The sequence below is a fragment of the Tachypleus tridentatus genome, chromosome 3 (genome assembly GCF_004210375.1).
Source record: "Tachypleus tridentatus isolate NWPU-2018 chromosome 3, ASM421037v1, whole genome shotgun sequence".
Lineage (NCBI taxonomy): Eukaryota > Metazoa > Arthropoda > Merostomata > Xiphosura > Limulidae > Tachypleus > Tachypleus tridentatus.
Window position 1 is genome coordinate 37,020,201 of NC_134827.1, and position 22,786 is coordinate 37,042,986.

A 22,786-nucleotide genomic window follows, 5' to 3' on the forward strand; every position below is an offset into this window, starting at 1 on the left:
TACAAGGTGGCCCGTAAGTCCCTACCCATCCATATATCTTATGTATCCAGTGTATCTATGTGCTGTCCCTCATTCTTGCTGCGTAATATTATGCGACGCCATGGTCTGTAAGACATTTTCCTCAACATAGCAGGGGTTACTGTTCTCACGATATTCTTGGCTGTATTCTGAGACAAAACTGTGGTCGGTCAATCTCACCGATGACACATTTGTTGTTCAAATAGGATCCTTTACTGTTTACGCGGAGTTTATAATGTTGCCACACAAATAACAGGTCTGGTAAAGAACAATATGAAAGTCGTTAATAATATATTTAGGGGTGTTTATTTATAGCTTGGATGAGAAAATGGTGGCAAGTTAAAAAGGAGTCTTAGTCTAACCGATCATCCTCGAAGACAGAGGAATAACTCTCAAGACTTCTATTGACTGTAATAACGTTGTTTTCAACTTTGTACAAGGCTGGGCTGTTTTCAGGAGTAAACCACATTCTTGAAAAAAACAAAATCACGACATTAGCTTGTTCTGCCACCCCTTCCCATCAGGTGGTCAAAATTCCGGGAATCTACTTAGACGGTTAATCCTGGTGAAAGTTACCTATGCTGAGAAGGAAGCGTGTGACTACAATCAGGTGACCCTCCTCAAGGTCAGGTACAGAAATTCCCTACTCCAATCTGCAGAACCAGTAGGAGAATCGAGGACGCTCCTACAGTTGTTCATCATCACAACAGAATGTTCAAATCAATAATAATAATACATAATTAATTCAAATGAACACGTGATCGCGCTGTCATAGCAACTCACTTTGATAAATTAGGATATTTAAACATAATTCAAGAAATACAAAAAAATACAACTTTTAGTGCAGAAGAAAAGAACATTTTTCTTATTAGTTTGACGACTGACAATATACAGGTGTTTTACATTGTTGTCTAGATAACTCCTTTATTTAATAGTTTGACTACTGACAATATACAGATGTTTTACATTGTTGTCTAGATAACTCCTTTATTTAATAGTTTGACTACTGACAATATACAGATGTTTTACACTATTGTCTGGATAACTCCTTTATTTAATAGTTTGACTACTGACAATATACAGATGTTTTACACTATTGTCTGGATAACTCCTTTATTTAATAGTTTGACTACTGACAATATACAGGTGTTTTACATTGTTGTCTAGATAACTCCTTTATTTAATAGTTTGACTACTGACAATATACAGATGTTTTACACTATTGTCTGGATAACTCCTTTATTTAATAGTTTGACTACTGACAATATACGGGTGTTTTACATTGTTGTCTAGATAACTCCTTTATTTAATAGTTTGACTACTGATAGTACACAAGTGTTTTACACTGTTGTCTAGATAACTCCTTTATTTAATAGTTTGACTACTGACAATATACAGGTGTTTTGCACTGTTGTCTGTTATTGAAGTTTTGTATGTTCTTTCCTATTTGTTATTTTAAGTTTCGTGTGTTTTTCCCTATCTATTACTTTAAGTTTTATGTGTTCTTCTCTATTTATTATTTTAAGTTTGGTGTGTTCTTCTATAAGGTATGCAGCCAACGTTTAGTGGCAAACCTGAACCACTGTTTAGTTGCGGTGATCAGTTTGGCTACTACCCAGACCCAGAGGACTGTAGTAAGTACTACGTCTGTGTATTCGGAGACGCTCTGCACGAGAGCTGTACGGGAGGCTTATACTTCAGCACTGAGCTACAGACCTGTGATTGGCCGTCAAATAGCAAGTGTGGCAGTGGTAAGTTATGTTTAGTCATAAACAACAAGTTTAGTGGTAGTACTATGTTACGTTAACTTATAAACAGCCGTTGAATTGTATCAGTAAGTTATGTTTACCACTAAAGGACAGTATAATATACAACCTTACAGTCCACTCCATGGTTCCATTCGATATTAAAAAGTGAAAAGACGAAACGCCCCCATACGGCTGCTATTAGTATTAGTAATTATTAATTGTGGTATTCACACCACAGTGAAACAAAATTTTATAAAGTGGACAATTTGTAAAAATGTTTTTTTATGGGAAGTAATACACAGGGAAAGAGACCTGACTTTCATCGTAACTCATTACATCAAAAGTATCCAATGTACAGAGTTCAACATTTTGTACATCTTATTGATTTAAACTGCAAGTTTTTATACATTAAAAGTGAAACCGTTTATTGGAAAAATAACAGTTTTTACGAAATTCGGTTCCTCTCTTACATCAACAAAGATGTCACGGTGAAGAGAAACAGCTTTATTTTAAATTGTGTTCTATTATAAAGAAGTGGTTTTTGCACATTCCACAATTAATTTTTGTTTTTTGTTTTTGAATTTTGCGCAAAGCTACACGAGGGCTATCTGCACTAGCCGTCCCTAATTTAGCAGTGTAAGACTAGAGGGAAGGCAGCTAGTCATCACCACCGACCGCCAACTCTTGGGCTACTCTTTTTACCAATGAATAGTGGGATTGACGGTCACATTATAACGCCCCAACGGCTGAAAGGGCGAGCATGTTTGGTGGGACCGGGATTCGAACCCGCGACCCTCCGATTACGAGTTGAACGCCTTAACCCACCTGGCCATGCCGGGCCTAATTAACTTTTTTTAATTGTATGAATGTTGAATACTAAAAGTGTGAGTTTGGGTAACATACATCGATACTTACATATACGCTACGTCCATTATGGTAAAATTGTTGGATAAATTGTTCACTCCCAATGTTCCGTCAGTGTTGGAGGTCGTCCTGAACGTTTGTATGTGAACTCAGATAATTAAATATTATCTAACCCCATCATGTATGTTAATGTTTTGAAATACCTTTAAGATAAGTGGTTCATGAAGGATTTTTTTTTATCATACGTTTAGGATCTACGACAAACGAACAGGACAGTGAGAGTTTGAGACAAAATGGTGATGTCTTCTTAAGTAACAGGCGTAAGGAAGGATCGTCTCGCGATCAACGACCAGCATCCGGTATTAGGGAGCCACAGAGGGGAATACCTGCCTCGCGACTAGACATAACTAGGTTGCTAACAGGCACCACTACAAATAATACTACACCACCTCCAACATTTCCTCTGCCTTTAAATCCCCCTTCTTCGGAGGTTCCTGTTCTGAAACAGAAGAACAGTCAGAATCAATATGCCAGTGAATACCCTGAAAGTCTGGATGAGACCAACCAGTCATCCCAAAACAGTTATGATCCTAGATATCATGGGACCCAAGACTCTTCCAAAAATAAGGAAGTTATGCCTTCTGACATTAAACCTCAAATAAGAGTTCGTAGTGAAGACTTTGGAAGTAACCGGTCAACAGCTGTATCTGATCATGATTTGTTTATTAAACCACGTTTGGACAACAATGGTAAAGTTATAGACATAGACGTGGACGATCAGATGTACAATAGCAAAGAGCTACCTAGAGGACCAGTCGTACGTGGAACCCAAAATAATGGTAAATCCAAGGATTTAGATGTAAATCCATATTCCAGGATAGAAGAAAATAATCCTTCTCTTGTTCTTGATAATTTTGATGGTTCCCAAATATTCTCAGATATCATCACTAACAACGGGAATAAGGAACATCCGGACACTCTTTTGGCTTACAGCAACAGTCCCGAATCTGGTGTTGCTTCATCCTTTAGCAACCGTGGAAATATCCCTCGTGACTCTGACGAACATGCAATTTACAATAGTGAATCCAGCTTCCTAGCCAATGAAGAAGCTTTACCATCGTTTAGTAGAAACAATGGTAAACACGGAGATTTAGATGTACTCCGACCACTATCTAGAAATAATGGACAAAGTAAAAATCCAGATGCAATTTCGTCTCTATCAAGAAATAATGGTCACTCTAAAGATCCTGACACTGTGGATTCCTTATTGAATAACAATGGTCATTCCAAAGATCCTGACATCAAAACGCCAAATTCGAAACCCACTACCCCTCCCGAGAGGTTTCACGAACTGTACGACCAACCTTCTAGGAACCACCGTCCTGCTTATAGTGGACCAAGACAGTCCTTATCTGGTCCAGATAATTTGGACGCTCAGTTTGGCACTAATCCTACCATTTTGAGCTTGCCAAATACTCCCAATCAACATACTTATAATCAACCCAGAAACAAATATACTTCATCACAAAATTCCAATACCCCACTGGCGGAAGGTGTTCTTGTGGATAGTAATTCTCCTCTCTTCGACTACAAGAACTCTGATGATTCTTACCAATACAACTACAAGTACTTTGATGACTACGAACCAAGAAGTGAGGTTTCACACTCTAGGGTCAGTTCCCATAAACCAAGTAGACCTTCGATTCCTAAGCCAGCAACAACAACCATTTCTACAACTACTAATGGTACCACGCCCACTATGATAACTCCACTTGCTACTACTCAGTCGCACATTAAGAGTGTAGATTCTTTACCTACCCTCCCTGCCAGGCCCCTATCCATGTATCCTACACCAACTCCTCTAGCGGCAGCAATAAGATGTAGCCCTAACACGTGCCGTTTTCCAGACTGCCGTTGCGGAGGAACAGACATCCCAGAGAACCTCCCGGTAAGCGAGGTTCCACAAGTGGTTCTTCTTACATTTGATGATGCCGTGAATGATTTAAATTACGATTTATACAAAGAAATATTTACTGGACGAAGAAACCCTAATGGTTGTCCCATATTGGGAACTTTTTATGTGTCTCACGAGTGGACAGATTATGGGAAAGTTCAAACTCTCTACTCTGAAGGCCACGAGATGGCGTCCCACTCCATCAGGTATGTTATTGCATTTTCTCCTTCTGAAGTTACATACTATTGGTCAGTGTTTCCATAATCTAATATTAAATTTAAGATTTTATATAAGTAAATCTGAGTCGAAAGTCTTGCTGTGAAAGGCTAGAGCAAATCATTGAGAGACAAATACTGTCTTAAAGACAAATGGTTAGAAGGCTAGAGCAAATCATTGAGAGACAAATACTGTCTTAAAAGACATATGGTTAGAAGATCCCGAACGCCTTCAGTTACATTTAAAGATCAAACGTTCATTGAAATGAGCAATTCTTGGGAAAACAATGAATCAATAAGAAAAGAAAAATCCGACATCTCCAAAACTTAAGTTAAATACTTCCTGCGCATGTTAACGTTCTCTATTTATTAATTTTGCGTGTTGGAATACAATTTCAAAACGCTATTGCACTACTTTTTCTGTCCTAAATATTAATAAAACCTTACTGGTCAAAGTAAGGTAATTTATCCGAACACAAAGCAGGTGCAGGTCTCCTATTTTCATTACTTGTCGTTGCTACAAAAAGGAAACTCCAGACTTTAGTGGCTTGGTTGCGTTATAAAAGTGAAGATAATAACCACATATGCTCGGTCGGATAAGGGTAGTCTTAGGTTTCGCGGTAGTTATGTTAATTAGCTAACTACCTATTCTACAATTTCAAAATTAAGAAGGGCTATATGCAAGTATTTGTTGTGTAACTTTGCCAAATTTCTGAAACAAATAAATAAAATAATATAAGCGACACTAAACAAAGTACTCTCGTGCCTGGTTATTTTGGAAATGATTATCCCGAGTTAACTTGGGCAAGTCGCGAAAATAATTCCAGAACACCTCGGCGTGTGCGTGTGTGTTTTTCTTATAGCAAAGCCACATCGGGCTTTCTGCTGAGTCCATCGAGAGGAATCGAATCTCTGATTTTAGCGTTGTAAATCCGTAGACTCACCGCTGTACTAGCTGGGGGAAAACACCTCGGTTAAAGACGTGTTACAGAACACCTTGGTTAAACATGTCTTAAAGAAATACTTTAGAGAAACCAGTGTTTAAGAACACCTTAGGTAAAGACGTGTTGCAGAGTACCTTGGTTAAACATGTGTTTAAGATATACCTTGGTTAAACATGTGTTTAAGATATACCTTAGAGAAACTTGTGTTTAAGAATATTTTGGATAACTGTGTGTAACTTTGTTAACCTTCGTTAAAGAACACCTTGGGTGTCTGATAAAACAGGTTCAAGTTTCGCTACATTTTTCGATGCCTAGACCCCTTATTTAAATCAGCTGTAACAGTTTCAGTATTATAAAGAAGATTTCTAATATAATAAAGGGGAAACCATAGTTTTTAATTCTGTTACGTTGGAAGGAAGGAATTCTTGCCTTCTTAAAGGTTAAAAACAAGTTCGGGCCCCGGCATGGCCAGGTGGTTAAGGCGCTCGACTCGTAATCTGAGGATCGTGGGTTCGAATCCCCGTCACACCAGACGTTCAACAGTGTGGGTGTTATAATGTGATAGTCAATCCCACTATTCGTTTGGTAAAAGAGTAGCACAAGGATTGGCGGTGGGTGGTGACGACTAGCTGCCTTCCCTCTAGTCTTACACCGCTAAATTAGGGACGGCTAGCGCAGATAGCCCTCGAGTAGCTTTGCGCGAAATTCAAAAAAACAAAACGAGTTAGCCGTATCTATTTAATTTAACTGGTCCGATTTTTCCCTAGCTTTGAAATATTTACTATGATACTACTTAATATAAGTTACTAGTGGAGATAAGTAATAATAATTATAATATTTTCACAAAAAATTGTTTTTCGTTTCGTTTCAAATAGTCACAGTTATGGTGAAAAGTTTTCCAAAAGCAGTTGGTTCAAAGAAGTACAGGGCCAACGTGAGATCCTCCATCTTTATGGAGGAGTTAAGATGGAGGACATCCGAGGAATGAGGGCACCTTTCCTACAGATCGGTGGGAACAATATGTTTGAGATGTTATACGATGCCAATTTCACCTACGATTCTTCAATGCCTGTGTTCGAGAATAACCCACCGTTCTGGCCCTACACTCTGGACTACGCTATCAACCACGAATGTATGATTACTCCTTGCCCGAACAAGTCCTTTCCTGGACTCTGGGAGATAGGAATGGTGATGTGGGTGGACTTGAAGGGTGGTCGCTGCTCCATGGCCGATGCCTGTTCGAATTCTCAGGATGAAGAAGGAATTGTCAAATTTCTAAGCCAAAACTTCAACCGTCACTACAACACCAACCGGGCTCCGTTCGGTTTATTCTATCATTCGGCCTGGTTCACTAACGCTCACCACAGAAAAGGGTTCATGAAGTTCCTGGACGACATCCTCAGCAAAGACGACGTCTGGTTGATCACCAACTGGCAGCTCATCCAGTGGCTGCGAAAACCCACACCCAAGTCTAAATTAAACAGTTTCGAACCCTGGCAGTGTAAAAAAAATGACCGTTCCCCTCCGTGCAGCAATCCCACAGTGTGCAATGTGTGGGACAAAGAAGGCATACGATATATGAAGACCTGTCAGAAATGTCCGAAGCATTATCCCTGGGTGGGGAACACTGGTTACAGGGAAGATGGGTAAAAAAAAAAAAAATCGATTTGTAACTGAATATGGTTGTGGTTAGTACTGTAAAATATCTAACGATATTATAAACATTCTCGTGAAAGTGCTAGAGCCCTACGTGTTTGTAGTGAAAAAGGTTCGGTACTAGACAGAGTCCAGCGCCCTCTATCTACTGTTGTATATGCCCTTTACTTAGAAACCTGCTATTTTTTTTATCTCTTATGTTTTGGGTTAACGTTTTACGTATTTCAGCTCTTTCTTTGATTTGGAACAGTGCAAGAAACCTCTGTTTCGTATGGATATATTTAAAGTAAAAACTGACCGTCTATTTTCTTTGTCCTATTACTTTTCCTGGTAACTCAACAAACAAATCGTTCTGTATTTTGCAAGTACTAAAACAGGTCAAGGATTTAACGAAAGATAATCTCTCTGTTGTTACTGTTGATGGACAAGTGATTAAGGTCACAGCTGTGACCCAGGAAGTCTCTCGATCTCGACCCTCCCACTTCCATCAGGAACACTGGTGACATTTCATAAGGAGTAAAACCACAATAACCTTTAATATCACTATCAACTTAAGGTTAAGACATTGTTTCGAAGTTTGCTTCTGTATTTCACAAATGTAAATGACATGTGGATAAAAATACGTTTGTTAGACCTAAACACTTTAAATTCCACTCCTAGGATTTTTCAAGTTTTATTTAAGTATTATCACAATGAAAGTGCACGTAAATCACACTCTTCATTCTAGAAGAAAGTACATAAAACTCGAAGTAATTTTAGTATTTTTTATGATAATTATTCAGTATTAAAATAGATTTTATATTTTGTGACGACGAGAAACCCACTTGAAATAAAAACGGCCGTCAATACGGCTGGTGTGGGTATTAAACACCGTTAAACATTTTTTCAGTTAGGCGTAAGATTTTAGGATAAAACATGCACATTTGTGAAAACAAAACAAAATAACAAAAAAAATCATTCTGTAAACAATAACTACCTAATTTTGAAAATATAAATTTATGTTTTCAGTATTTTTAAATACTTACTTCAAGAATTATTACAATAAAATGTACAGAACTAAACAAAAATATTAAACGATTAGTGATGTCGAGAAAACCCCACTTGTAGAGAAATATATATGTAAAAACGGCTCGTTTGGGGTGAGAAAAACGACGTAAAATATTTTCTCAACCCAAACGAGCCGTTTTTGCATATATATTAAAAGATTAGGCTTAGCTAGGAAATGATTTGTCTATATCAGAAATAGGCTTCACTGCAATATACTACTGAATATGGTGTATTGATAGGTATTGAATTATTTCTATACTACAAGTAAGAATAATTTTTTAAAAATAAACAATATGAAAGACTAGCATCTCTGGTTAATTGACGACCAGTACATTTGCGGGTTTGTCTAATATTAAGAAGTGACTGCAGACATACGTGGTCGCCTGCAACAGGAATTTGGTAGTGGCGCCCAAGCTGGGGTCCTCGAGACAATTTATCAGGAGAAAGGGGTCTCAGCACATGTAGAAATCTGTTCTCTAAAACTTTTCTCACGACGAACATAGCAATATTTTCAGTGGATAATTTATTTATTACAATAGATATGACTAAATGATGTTAGTTATGCTTGACGTTTTTAGTTATCAGAGAACAAATTGAAGTGAAAGTACGGCACCTCAAAGTGGCTATTGTTTAAATTTTTCTTATTAAATTACTAGGTGGGATCCTTAGCCAGAGTGTTTAAAGTTTTAGGGCACTTCAAGGTAAACACTTTGGGAATACCTGTCTTTGTGGAGTGGATGCTTATTGACAAAGGAAAGAGAAGGCGGGCACACATTCATTATCTTGTTATAGAGGGCGTTGAGCCAAAGGAAGAGATTTTTGCAGAATACGTGCAATTTTATGTAGTACTTACTTTGTGTGTGTGTGTGTGTATTCGTTATAAATGGCGAAAAGTTGTTAAATTATATTTTACTTAACTAGTTAGAAAGTGTTAAGTTGTTTAGAGTCTCAGCAGTGTTTTGTGCCAAAGTTGACATTTTAGACGAGAAATATAACAATGTTACTTAACCCTACTGTCAATAATACAGGTGTATAGCAACGTTACTTTAACCATATTGTCGGTAAACACAGATTTACAGCAACGTTACTTAATACTATTATCAGCAAATACAGGTCTATAGAAACGTTACTTAATACTATTACCAGCAAGTACAGATCTATAGAAACGTTACTTAATACTATTATCAGCAAATACAAATCTATAGAAACGTTACTTAATACTATTACCAGCAAATACAGATCTATAGAAACGTTACTTAATACTGTTATCAGCAAGTACAGGTCTATAGAAACGTTACTTAATACTATTATCAGCAAGTACAGATCTATAGCAACGTTACTTAATACTATTATCAGCAAATACAAATCTATAGAAACGTTACTTAATACTATTACCAGCAAATACAGATCTATAGAAACGTTACTTAATACTGTTATCAGCAAGTACAGGTCTATAGAAACGTTACTTAATACTATTATCAGCAAGTACAGATCTATAGCAACGTTACTTAATACTATTATCAGCAAGTACAGGTCTATAGAAACGTTACTTAATACTATTATCACCAAGTACAGATCTATAGAAACGTTACTTAATACTATTACCAGCAAATACAGGTCTATAGAAACGTTACTTAATACTGTTATCAGCAAGTACAGGTCTATAGAAACGTTACTTAATACTATTATCAGCAAATACAGGTCTATAGAAACGTTACTTAATACTATTATCAGCAAGTACAGATCTATAGAAACGTTACTTAATACTATTATCAGCAAGTACAGATCTATAGAAACGTTACTTAATACTATTATCAGCAAGTACAGATCTATAGAAACGTTACTTAATACTATTATCAGCAAGTACAGATCTATAGAAACGTTACTTAATACTATTATCAGCAAGTACAGATCTATAGAAACGTTACTTAATACTATTATCAGCAAGTACAGATCTATAGAAACGTTACTTAATACTATTATCAGCAAGTACAGATCTATAGAAACGTTACTTAATACTATTATCAGCAAGTACAGATCTATAGAAACGTTACTTAATACTATTATCAGCAAGTACAGATCTATAGAAACGTTACTTAATACTATTATCAGCAAGTACAGATCTATAGAAACGTTACTTAATACTATTATCAGCAAATACAGGTCTATAGAAACGTTACTTAATACTATTACCAGCAAGTACAGATCTATAGCAACGTTACTTAATACTATTATCAGCAAATACAAATCTATAGAAACGTTACTTAATACTATTACCAGCAAATACAGATCTATAGAAACGTTACTTAATACTGTTATCAGCAAGTACAGGTCTATAGAAACGTTACTTAATACTATTATCAGCAAGTACAGATCTATAGCAACGTTACTTAATACTATTATCAGCAAGTACAGGTCTATAGCAACGTTACTTAATACTATTATCAGCAAGTACAGATCTATAGAAACGTTACTTAATACTATTACCAGCAAATACAGGTCTATAGAAACGTTACTTAATACTGTTATCAGCAAGTACAGGTCTATAGAAACGTTACTTAATACTATTATCAGCAAATACAGGTCTATAGAAACGTTACTTAATACTATTATCAGCAAGTACAGATCTATAGAAACGTTACTTAATACTATTATCAGCAAGTACAGATCTATAGAAACGTTACTTAATACTATTATCAGCAAGTACAGATCTATAGAAACGTTACTTAATACTATTATCAGCAAGTACAGATCTATAGAAACGTTACTTAATACTATTATCAGCAAGTACAGATCTATAGAAACGTTACTTAATACTATTATCAGCAAGTACAGATCTATAGAAACGTTACTTAATACTATTATCAGCAAATACAGGTCTATAGAAACGTTACTTAATACTATTACCAGCAAGTACAGATCTATAGCAACGTTACTTAATACTATTATCAGCAAATACAAATCTATAGAAACGTTACTTAATACTATTACCAGCAAATACAGATCTATAGAAACGTTACTTAATACTGTTATCAGCAAGTACAGGTCTATAGAAACGTTACTTAATACTATTATCAGCAAGTACAGATCTATAGCAACGTTACTTAATACTATTATCAGCAAGTACAGGTCTATAGAAACGTTACTTAATACTATTATCACCAAGTACAGATCTATAGAAACGTTACTTAATACTATTACCAGCAAATACAGGTCTATAGAAACGTTACTTAATACTGTTATCAGCAAGTACAGGTCTATAGAAACGTTACTTAATACTATTATCAGCAAATACAGGTCTATAGAAACGTTACTTAATACTATTATCAGCAAGTACAGATCTATAGAAACGTTACTTAATACTATTATCAGCAAGTACAGATCTATAGAAACGTTACTTAATACTATTATCAGCAAGTACAGATCTATAGAAACGTTACTTAATACTATTATCAGCAAGTACAGATCTATAGAAACGTTACTTAATACTATTATCAGCAAGTACAGATCTATAGAAACGTTACTTAATACTATTATCAGCAAGTACAGATCTATAGAAACGTTACTTAATACTATTATCAGCAAGTACAGGTTTATAGAAACGTATGGATCGTAGCTACACGTAAATGTTCCTTATTTAACATTTTTATCCATACGTTAAATTGGTGTCCCTTAATATTTTAATCCATGACAGAGTTAGGATTTGATGAACTAAACTTAGCTCTATCATGCCTACAAGAGTGTATGTGTGTCGTGATCTAACTCATACGTGTTTATATACACTGAAACTTTGTTAACAACATTTCCGGCAGGTAGAGATGTATCCAGTTTTATATTATTGTTACGTAACGGTGACAAGAGTGTACACCAAATTACGTTTTTAATACCAATTCCAACAAGTACAGAAATACGTTTTACTGTAATATTAACTATCAGTTTCTTAAATGTAAACGTGGTAGTAAATAAGTTCACTGTGTTTTACTTAAATGTTTCCAGGAGTTATGAGGGGTAAGCGAACCGTGACGTTATCTTTGTCTCCTCTTGATTAGGGGGTAGGGATGGGGGAGCGTTTAGATATTGTTTAACAGTATTTTTGGAGGTACAGAAGTAGGTGTACTGTGACGTCACTTAGCAGATTCGAACAGCTACAAGGGTTAGGTGTACTGTGACGTGACTTAGCAGATTCCAACAGCTACAAGGGTTAGGTGTACTGTGACGTAACTTAGTAGATTCCAACAGCTACAAGGGTTAGGTGTACTGTGACGTGACTTAGCAGATTCCAACAGCTACAAGGGTTAGGTGTACTGTGACGTGACTTAGTAGATTCCAACAGCTACAAGGGTTAGGTGTACTGTGACGTGACTTAGTAGATTCCAACAGCTACAAGGGTTAGGTGTACTGTGACGTAACTTAGTAGATTCCAACAGCTACAAGGGTTAGGTGTACTGTGACGTGACTTAGCAGATTCCAACAGCTACAAGGGTTAGGTGTACTGTGACGTGACTTAGTAGATTCCAACAGCTACAAGGGTTAGGTGTACTGTGACGTGACTTAGCAGATTCCAACAGCTACAAGGGTTAGGTGTACTGTGACGTGACTTAGCAGATTCCAACAGCTACAAGGGTTAGGTGTACTGTGACGTGACTTAGCAGATTCCAACAGCTACAAGGGTTAGGTGTACTGTGACGTGACTTAGCAGATTCCAACAGCTACAAGGGTTAGGTGTACTGTGACGTGACTTAGCAGATTCCAACAGCTACAAGGGTTAGGTGTACTGTGACGTGACTTAGAAGATTCCAACAGCAACAAGGGTTAAGTGTACTGTGACGTGACTTAGCAGATTCCAACAGCTACAAGGGTTAGGTGTACTGTGACGTGACTTAGCAGATTCCAACAGCTACAAGGGTTAGGTGTACTGTGACGTGACTTAGCAGATTCCAACAGCTACAAGGGTTAGGTGTACTGTGACGTGACTTAGTAGATTCCAACAGCTACAAGGGTTAGGTGTACTGTGACGTGACTTAGCAGATTCGAACAGCTACAAGGGTTAGGTGTACTGTGACGTGACTTAGTAGATTCCAACAGCTACAAGGGTTAGGTGTACTGTGACGTGACTTAGCAGATTCCAACAGCTACAAGGGTTAGGTGTACTGTGACGTGACTTAGCAGATTCGAACAGCTACAAGGGTTAGGTGTACTGTGACGTGACTTAGCAGATTCCAACAGCTACAAGGGTTAGGTGTACTGTGACGTGACTTAGCAGATTCGAACAGCTACAAGGGTTAGGTGTACTGTGACGTGACTTAGCAGATTCCAACAGCTACAAGGGTTAGGTGTACTGTGACGTGACTTAGCAGATTCCAACAGCTACAAGGGTTAGGTGTACTGTGACGTGACTTAGTAGATTCCAACAGCTACAAGGGTTAGGTGTACTGTGACGTGACTTAGTAGATTCCAACAGCTACAAGGGTTAGGTGTACTGTGACGTGACTTAGTAGATTCCAACAGCTACAAGGGTTAGGTGTACTGTGACGTGACTTAGCAGATTCCAACAGCTACAAGGGTTAGGTGTACTGTGACGTGACTTAGCAGATTCCAACAGCTACAAGGGTTAGGTGTACTGTGACGTGACTTAGCAGATTCCAACAGCTACAAGGGTTAGGTGTACTGTGACGTGACTTAGTAGATTCCAACAGCTACAAGGGTTAGGTGTACTGTGACGTGACTTAGTAGATTCCAACAGCTACAAGGGTTAGGTGTTCTGTGACGTAACAGGTTCCAACAAATACAAGGGGTAGGTGTACTATGACGTAACTTAACAAGTTCCAACAACTACGAAGGTTAGGTATACTTTGACGTAACTCAACAAGTTCCAGCAATTACAAGAGTTAGGTATACTGTAACGTAACGTAACAGATTCCAACAAATACAAGGGATAGGTGTGCTGTGACATACCTTAACTGATTCCAACAACTACAAAGGGTAGGTGTACAGTGACGTAACTTAACAAATGCCAATAACTACAAGGGTTAGGGGTACTGTGACGTAACTTAACAAATTCCAAGAGCTACAAGGGTTAGGGGTACTGTGACTTAACAGATGCACGAAGGTACAGATGAAGGCGTACAGTTACGTCGCATGCATTTTAATGATCATACAGGCGTAGACTTGCTGATGCTACTAAAAAATACCCGAAACTTACAGGGACTAGGCGTATTATGACGTCACTCAACGAAGTCCAGTACGTCACTTAACAGTACTTTCATAAACTATAGAGGTAGCATTATTTTAACATTACGCAACAGTTTGTTATTCTCATATAAATAAAGCCTGTTGAATATATCTAGCAAGTTCAAAGAAAAAGGTTTGTTATTTAATTGCTTGCTATCTATGGCCATCAGTTAATCGTAACTTCCAAATCTGTCTAAAGGTTTTACAGATTTCTGTAAAGGGCATGTAATTGATAAATAAAGAGATTTCTCTGTGGATTGTCTCGTTCAAAAAATTCTTTTGTTCTGAGTATAGTTTTAAGAACGGTAAACCATAATTTAAATAGCGACATCTAAATGTTTCTGTACATCGTAAACCTAAGTCAGAAACCTCTTGTCATCATTCCTAATGCACACACAAAAATTCTCGTAAATTCTAGCCATAATTAGATTATCGTGACTACCTTATAAATACCAGAAACGAAATGCAGTTACTTAGGGGTTGCTCACAAGATAGTTTAAGTTCTAGAAAATTATTCAACGTACATTTTTACGTCTTGTAGTAAATATAATTTGTAAATTAAACCATTAGAAAACTTCGAAATGATTATTACCCGTACTGTTTAACTACATAAATATTTAAAACGTACAAGCTCGCCCTTTCAGCTGTGGGAGCATTATAATGTGACGGTCCATCCCACTATTCGTTGGTAAAAGTGGCACAAGAGTTGGCGGTGTGTGATGATCACTAGGTGCCTTCCCCGTAGTCTTACACTGCTAAATTAGGGACGGCTAGCGCAGATAGTCCCTGTGTAGCTTTGCGCGAAACTAAAAAACAAACAATAATAGCCTTATGTGTTTCGCATAAATTTGCGGAATTTTATAAATCAGAAATATTTTGATTTAATAAAGTGATAAAATTACGCAAGTTTGTTCCTTTGAATCACCTTTTTTAAACCCTTGTATCATGACGTCATATCAGATTTAAAATATGCTTCAACAGCTTGTAAATAAATCTTTGACACTCTAAAAGAGTAATGTTTGTAGTAATGTAGTGAAACAAAAACAGCAAATAAAAGTTGTTTAACTAATACGCCAAAGCTTCATCTAGATAACTCCTAGAACTGACCAGTAAGTAAAAAAAAAAAACATATTATATTTGACCAGAAAGAAGAAATGTGAAATCAGCTTTTGTTCGAGAGATTTTCATATCGATACAATTCTATTGTAGTAAGATCATCGAATGAGGAACTTTAAAATTGACTTCCTCGGGCCTAATTGTATCATACATTCTAATAATATTTGTTGCGCTATATCTTCAAACTCGGAGGTATTTTCTGCTAAAATTGTATGTGTGAATCAGTTAACAACTTAAGACGCGGTTTCCAAATCACGTGCTTTGTATGTTATCCATATCCTACAATCACGTTATTACGATAATGTAAATATGGCGTTTATATCTGCAACTTTAAGATAAACGAAAAAAAGAATAAGAGGAGAGGTCTGCAAAAGTACTTTACGTATTAATAACGCCTCCCTCCAGTGACATAGCGGTATTTCTTCGGATTATGATGCAAAAACCGGGTTTTGATACCCGTGGTGAGCAGAACACAGACAGCTCATTGTGTATCTTTGTGCTTGACTTCAAACAAACAACGCATTGATGAAAAATGGTGTCTTGATTGTTTCAATACTGAACTACAGTAAAATAAACCAATCTTTGTTAAAACAAGCAATCTGTGGGTCGAAGGTTCGAATCACGTAACCAAACAAGTTGGCCGTAATATCACTATAATATGCTGGTCAATCGTACTGTAGTTCGGCATGGCCATGCGAGGAAGGCACTCGATTCGTAATCTGAGAGTCGCGGGTTCGAATCCCCGTTACACCAAACATGATCGCCCTTTCAGCCGTGGGGGCGTTATAATGTGACGGTCAATCCCATTATTCGTTGGTAAAAGAGTAGCCCAAGAGTTGGCGGTGAGTGATGATGACTACTTCCCTTCGCTAAAGTCTTTCTCTGCTAAATTAGGGACGGCTAGCGCTGATAACTCTCGTATAGTTTTGCGCGAAATTCAAAACAAATCAAATCAATCGTACTACTCACTTGTAAAGAGGAGCCCAAAAGTTGGCGGTGGGTGGTGATGATTAGCTGCCTTCCCTTTAATATATCGCTTCAAAATTAGAGACGACTAGCGAAGACAGCTTTCAGTTAGCTTTGAGCAAGTTTCAACAAACAAACGAATACACTATTTATTACAACGTAAGACTCTTCTCTCTCCTATATAAGTTTGTTTGATTTTTATTTACGCGAAAAGCATGTAGAACCGAGGTGAAATTCAATTTGGCACTTTGCCCAGAAATTAGAGGTAAACGGTGAAGGACGAATGTTTGTTTTGAATTTCTCGCAAAGCTACACCAGGGCTATCTGCGCTAGTCGACCCTAATTTAGCAGTGTAAGACTAGAGGGAAGGCAGCTAGTCATCACTACCCACAGCCAACTCTTGGGCTACTCTTTTACAAACGAATAGTGGGATTGCCTGAACATTATAACGCCCCGGCGGCTGAAAGGGCGAGCATGTTTGGCGCGACGGGAATTCAAACCCACAATCCTCGGATTACGAGTCGAGCACACTTTAACCACCCGGCTGTGTCGGGCAAATAGGACGAATCTCATTTTGCTATTAGATATCATTCGGTTGGACAGAACTTTTGTTGAGCACCACCTATAGGCAAGAATTGGTTTCTGTCTTAGAAAATTTATTATGTTATATATATCGTTTTTCTGAAACTGGTGCACGAAAAAAGTACTAAAATAATTGATGCATCAAAAAACTTGTACTCTTGAGAATTTCAAGGCGTTTCCCTTCGAGGTTATTACGATTCTTATCAAGGTTTTCTTGTTTATCATAGAGGAAGACGGGTCAATGATGTCATTAACATCTCACAGTTCACCTAAATTAACTTTCTAAAATATTTGGGCAACAAACCTGGAAAAAAGGGGTTAGATGCCCGTTCTTAAAGAGCGTTAATTACACCCTTAGCTCTCCTGTTAACACTTGTCATCAGATACTGTTTGAAAACAGAATTGGTAGAGCAGGACGTCATCTCTGTTACAAAGTTGTCTCAATCATGGCAAGACGTCAGATTTGTATTCATGTAACACAGAAGGCGTTAAAAGCAATATTTTATTGTCTGTGTGAATTGTCTGTTTGTTTATAAATTTTGCGCAAAGTATAAGACTAGAGGGAAGGCAACTAGTCATCACCACCCACCACCAACTCTTGGTCTACTCTTTTAACAATGAATTATAACGTCACATTATAACGCTCTCATGGTTGAAAGGGCGAGCATGTTTGGTGCGATAGGGATTCGAACCTGCGACCTTCAGATTACGAATCGAACGCATTAACCCACCTGGCCATGCCAGGCCTTTGAACAAAAGAGCCGAATTGTGGTTGAAGCTAAACAGAAAGCTACACACTTTGTTCTGACATCCTAGAGTATCGAAACCCGAGTTCTAACGTTGTAAATCTGCAGACATCCTGCTGTGCCACTGGGGAGCGGGCTTAACTCCATTTAGGGTACTAAATGACACTGTGAATTTCGTTACCTGTTCAACATATTATTTGTGGAACTTGTAATGGGCGGTTCACGACACTATGATCTTTATGTGTGTTTATGACTAATTCTTGAAGGTTGTCCGGAGGGGGGGAGGTTAGTTAGTGACGTTAGATATTTTCTCTGTGTTTAATGCATGATTGGTGTAGGCTGTAAGTAATAACTGGTGACATTGGATATTTTTCTCACCTGTTTAATGGGTAATACATGTGGAATCAAATATAACCAGTGAATTTTTAATTATGCGTCAAACGTTCACGATGTGAAATTTGGTCCAATGACATAAGTGAAAGTCAGAACAAGGGACAACCCATGTGTCAGACAGCTTCTAATCTACCAATGAAATGTTTGATCCGAATTTACTCATTGATCACTTAACCATTCTAGTTTATTAATACTGAAAACACCCACACTGGGTTGAGTACGTCATACCATGTCCTATCCCATCTGACGACTGTGCATCTTGAAAATATTCCCACAATATAGTTATTACTGCAAAAATTACCGTGTTAAGAATGTTGGGTCGAAAACACACCATCCCTCCGTAAGTGCTCTTTATAATTTGTCTAATGTACAAGGACAATTATTTCGTACAGTATGTGTGTGTGTGTAACTTCACAATATATCTCTATACCGACAGAATAAACATCACCAGTTGCTTGACGTATGTGTTATTGAGCTCTTACTTTTGGTACCAAACGGTTATCCTTTTTATGGCCTTTTGCTATTTCCTCGAACATGTAGATCCTTTTACCACTGACCCTTATGTTCATGAATCATCACCTATTAAACGACATCACACTTTGCTTTCCATACCTAGGGTAAGATTTGTTGCAGGTCCCTTTCTGGATGGTTCTGAACCTCCAATCTGATCCATATGTATGTTTTTCGATGCCATTAAGTAAAAGCTATTATCTCCGTCTTGGAGATCCTAAATTTCTGATAATAACACGTGTTCTTCATCTGAATGTATGAATATTTGGCGCCTGAAAGGGCTGTTACACAACCGTTTCCAAAACGATCAATTTTCAATTTCATCAAACATTCCGCGATCACCAAACAATATTAAAGTAATCATTTGATAACTTCCGCTCTAATATGACCGTATAGATGTTTCGCCAGTCACACGACTAGCTTACTTGAATACTAAAATCCATTTTTTAAAAATGTTCAACTTCTACAATTTTCAAAAACACGTTAAATTTTGTAAAAATAATTATGCGCGCGTGAGATTTCGTATCTGTTTCTTGATCACTAATAAAATTCACTGCACAACAGTCATGATGTACAAAACTTGTATTCGACCTACAAAGGAAGTGTTAAACGTGTTCATATTTCACGACTGTCACTTCTGACCGCTGCCAACAAATGTTCCCACGGTTATTCAGATTTTTTAAATACATTAACAAAATTTAAAGCCGTCATGCATAGCTTATACTTGTTTAATAAGAGTAATGCTAGGTTGAACATTACCCAACGAAGTTGAGTGATGAATGATAGTAAATAATGGGAAAGTGTAGACTAGAAACACAAAATACCCAAAATAATTAATGATGTCACCCCTTCTTTCCACCACCGTTACCCCAACAATAATCATTGTTTATGTATCTGCTATGACTCTATGAAAACTTAACAAGAATTATGTTTAAAAAAAGAAACTTCATTCATTTTGCTCGAGAGAGCTAAATTCAAATACGTTGAAATTGTTTTATTATGTTTATTCGACTTTTAGGTTCTTACGTAGTATCGTTCTATATTCGATTCATATCGAACATTTGAATTTATAGTTTATCTTTAGCTGGAAAGAACTGAATTACCCAACAAATTATTCTGTGTATCTAACTTGTGTGATTTATTCTTTGCTGAAAAGAACTGAATTACCCAATAAATTATGGTGGATATTTTGATTTTATGATTATTACTAGAGTGTAATTAATCCAACAAAGTCATCTTACTTGTGGTGATCGCGTGGCTATTTTAGTGATAGTAACTGATGTCAAAATTCAGACGTGTTATGTGTAATTACCCCACAGTTACTACTGTATTCAGAACGTTTATCTTCTTTTCTTTTTAAAAGAAGAACGCCCTGCAGGAGAAACTTAAATGTAAGATGTATATTAGTTTATTCTAGTTAAACTTCTTTATATTAGAAGTTTCATTTAGTTAGGATTTAAAATTTCATTGAATATATTTTTAAAAATTAGTTTAGATTATCTAACTTACGAAACATAGAACAGCAAAATATTTGTAAAACCTTTACGGACCATTAGGACTACTTAGGCTTAGCGTGTGGTTTAATTTTTTTGTTTTCAAGAAGCTGTGAAGTTAAAACCGATTACACTTACTTATTTTATAATAAAAAAGAAAGAGACGACACTTGTCAAATATTCCTAACATATTTACATGTTATAAATTTTAATAAAAGGAAACATGTTACCAGAAAGTTCCCCCCGCCACCGGATGTTACTCCAGAAAGCAAAAACATGTCAAGGATCAGTAGTTGAAAATCACTGATTTAAAACACATGAGTTTCAAAGTTTAATACATTTTTTGTTTTATTTTATTTGATATAAACGTTTTAAAATGTTATTTTTTATAAATTAATTTAATATTTATTAGATTTAAGAATTTTTTTTTAAATTAAAGTTTGTACTCTACCAATTATGTGGAATCCAAAGATCACATGAACTAAATCAAATGTAATATCCACGTCACGTAATCTTAATAAAATAAAAAATCTAGATGTTTCAAAATTTGGTTCGATGGGTCAAGGTAAACCTTGTATACAGTTTAATAATACTTATTCGAGCTTCCCAAACCACAAGCATAGTGTTCTATGGCACATCTAGAGTTAATTATTAGTTAAAGTGACATTCCATTTCTTACTCTAGTAGACCTTGTACCAGTTTAACCTTTTGTGAGTAAAAATATAAAGAACAACGTCAGCGTGATGGGAACTTTTAACTCTTCAAGGTTGTTCGTCAACTACTATAGGTAGGCTAAACTCAGGTAGAATCTTTGTGTGGTGTCCAGTAATCTTACTTGTATTAATAATTAAAGTAGGTTTACCTCAGGTAGAATCTTTGTGTGGTGTCCAGTAATCTTACTTGTATTAATAATTAAAGTAGGTTTAACTCAGGTAGAATCTTTGTGTGGTGTCCAGTAATCTTACTTGTATTAATAATTAAAGTAAGCTTAACTCAGGTAGAATCTTTGTGTGGTGTCCAGTAATCTTACTTGTATTAATAATTAAAGTAAGCTTAACTCAGGTAGAATCTTTGTGAGATGTTCAGTAATCTTACTTGTATTAATGATTAAAGTAGGTTTAACTCAGGTAGAATCTTTGTGTGATGTCCAGTAATCTTACTTGTATTAATAATTAAAGTAGGCTTAACTCAGGTAGAATCTTTGTGTGGTGTCCAGTAATCTTACTTGTATTAATAATTAAAGTAGGTTTAACTCAGGTAGAATCTTTGTGTGGTGTCCAGTAATCTTACTTGTATTAATAATTAAAGTAGGTTTAACTCAGGTAGAATCTTTGTGTGGTGTCCAGTAATCTTACTTGTATTAATAATTAAAGTAGGCTTAATTCAGGTAGAATCTTTGTGTGGTGTCCAGTAATCTTACTTGTATTAATAATTAAAGTAGGTTTAACTCAGGTAGAATCTTTGTGTGGTGTCCAGTAATCTTACTTGTATTAATAATTAAAGTAGGTTTAACTCAGGTAGAATCTTTGTGTGGTGTCCAGTAATCTTACTTGTATTAATAATTAAAGTAGGCTTAATTCAGGTAGAATCTTTGTGTGGTGTTTAGTTACCTTATTTAATGTTATAATAGTTATAATAAACATGTTCCTGATAATATGAACTTCAAAAACGTATTGGATTAACCACCAATAAAGCGGTTAACTTTGGTCATCCTTCTCAGTTACAACATATTTTGAATATCACATTTTATGCACTGCATAACACATATATTTCTAAGCTAAGTAAAGCTACTAATGGTGATCATGGAAGAATAGAATGGTCAACTTTCATCATCATTCGTGGTCATCACGTTCTTCAGTTCTATTTTATCATTACAGAACCTGCTAGTCATCAACAAAGAGGTTTCCTTTTGTTACCAGTGGTGAATATTATCGAGGCTTGATGCATTTAGTGGCGTTATGAAACATAATTCTATGGTTACTATAGGATATTGTGCTGTTGAACATTAGCATGATCTTGAAAATATATTGATTTGTTGCAATCGGGTATTTGCAACGTTATTAACGTGGTATAAACTATAAAGGTGGCGCTAATAATCAACAGAATTGTTGGTGAATATCATAAACAATGTACAATAAACATATTTATGATACTGATTTATCTCTGTATTGTTTACTTTCCTTGGTTGTGCACAAATCTTTCCAAGTCTGCGTACAAACAGCTTGTTTTTGTATTCAATTCAGAATTCAGCAGTGAACGACTGTGCTTTGTAATTGTTTTATTGTATCGTCTCAGTTTAAAAG

The 22,786-nt window shown here is 36.4% G+C and overlaps 1 protein-coding gene across 1 annotated transcript in view; it reads left to right on the forward strand.

The window, feature by feature from the left end:
• Positions 1-7,719, forward strand: part of LOC143246704 (uncharacterized) — a 46,431-nt gene extending 38,712 nt beyond the window's left edge. The window contains exons 2-4 of the mRNA XM_076493790.1: positions 1,566-1,769; positions 2,882-4,790; positions 6,619-7,719. Of these exons, the coding sequence (XP_076349905.1) occupies positions 1,566-1,769; positions 2,882-4,790; positions 6,619-7,393 (2,888 nt within the window). The 3' untranslated portion in view covers positions 7,394-7,719. The remainder of the gene's footprint in view (positions 1-1,565; positions 1,770-2,881; positions 4,791-6,618) is intronic.
• The last annotated feature ends 15,067 nt before the right edge of the window (positions 7,720-22,786 follow it).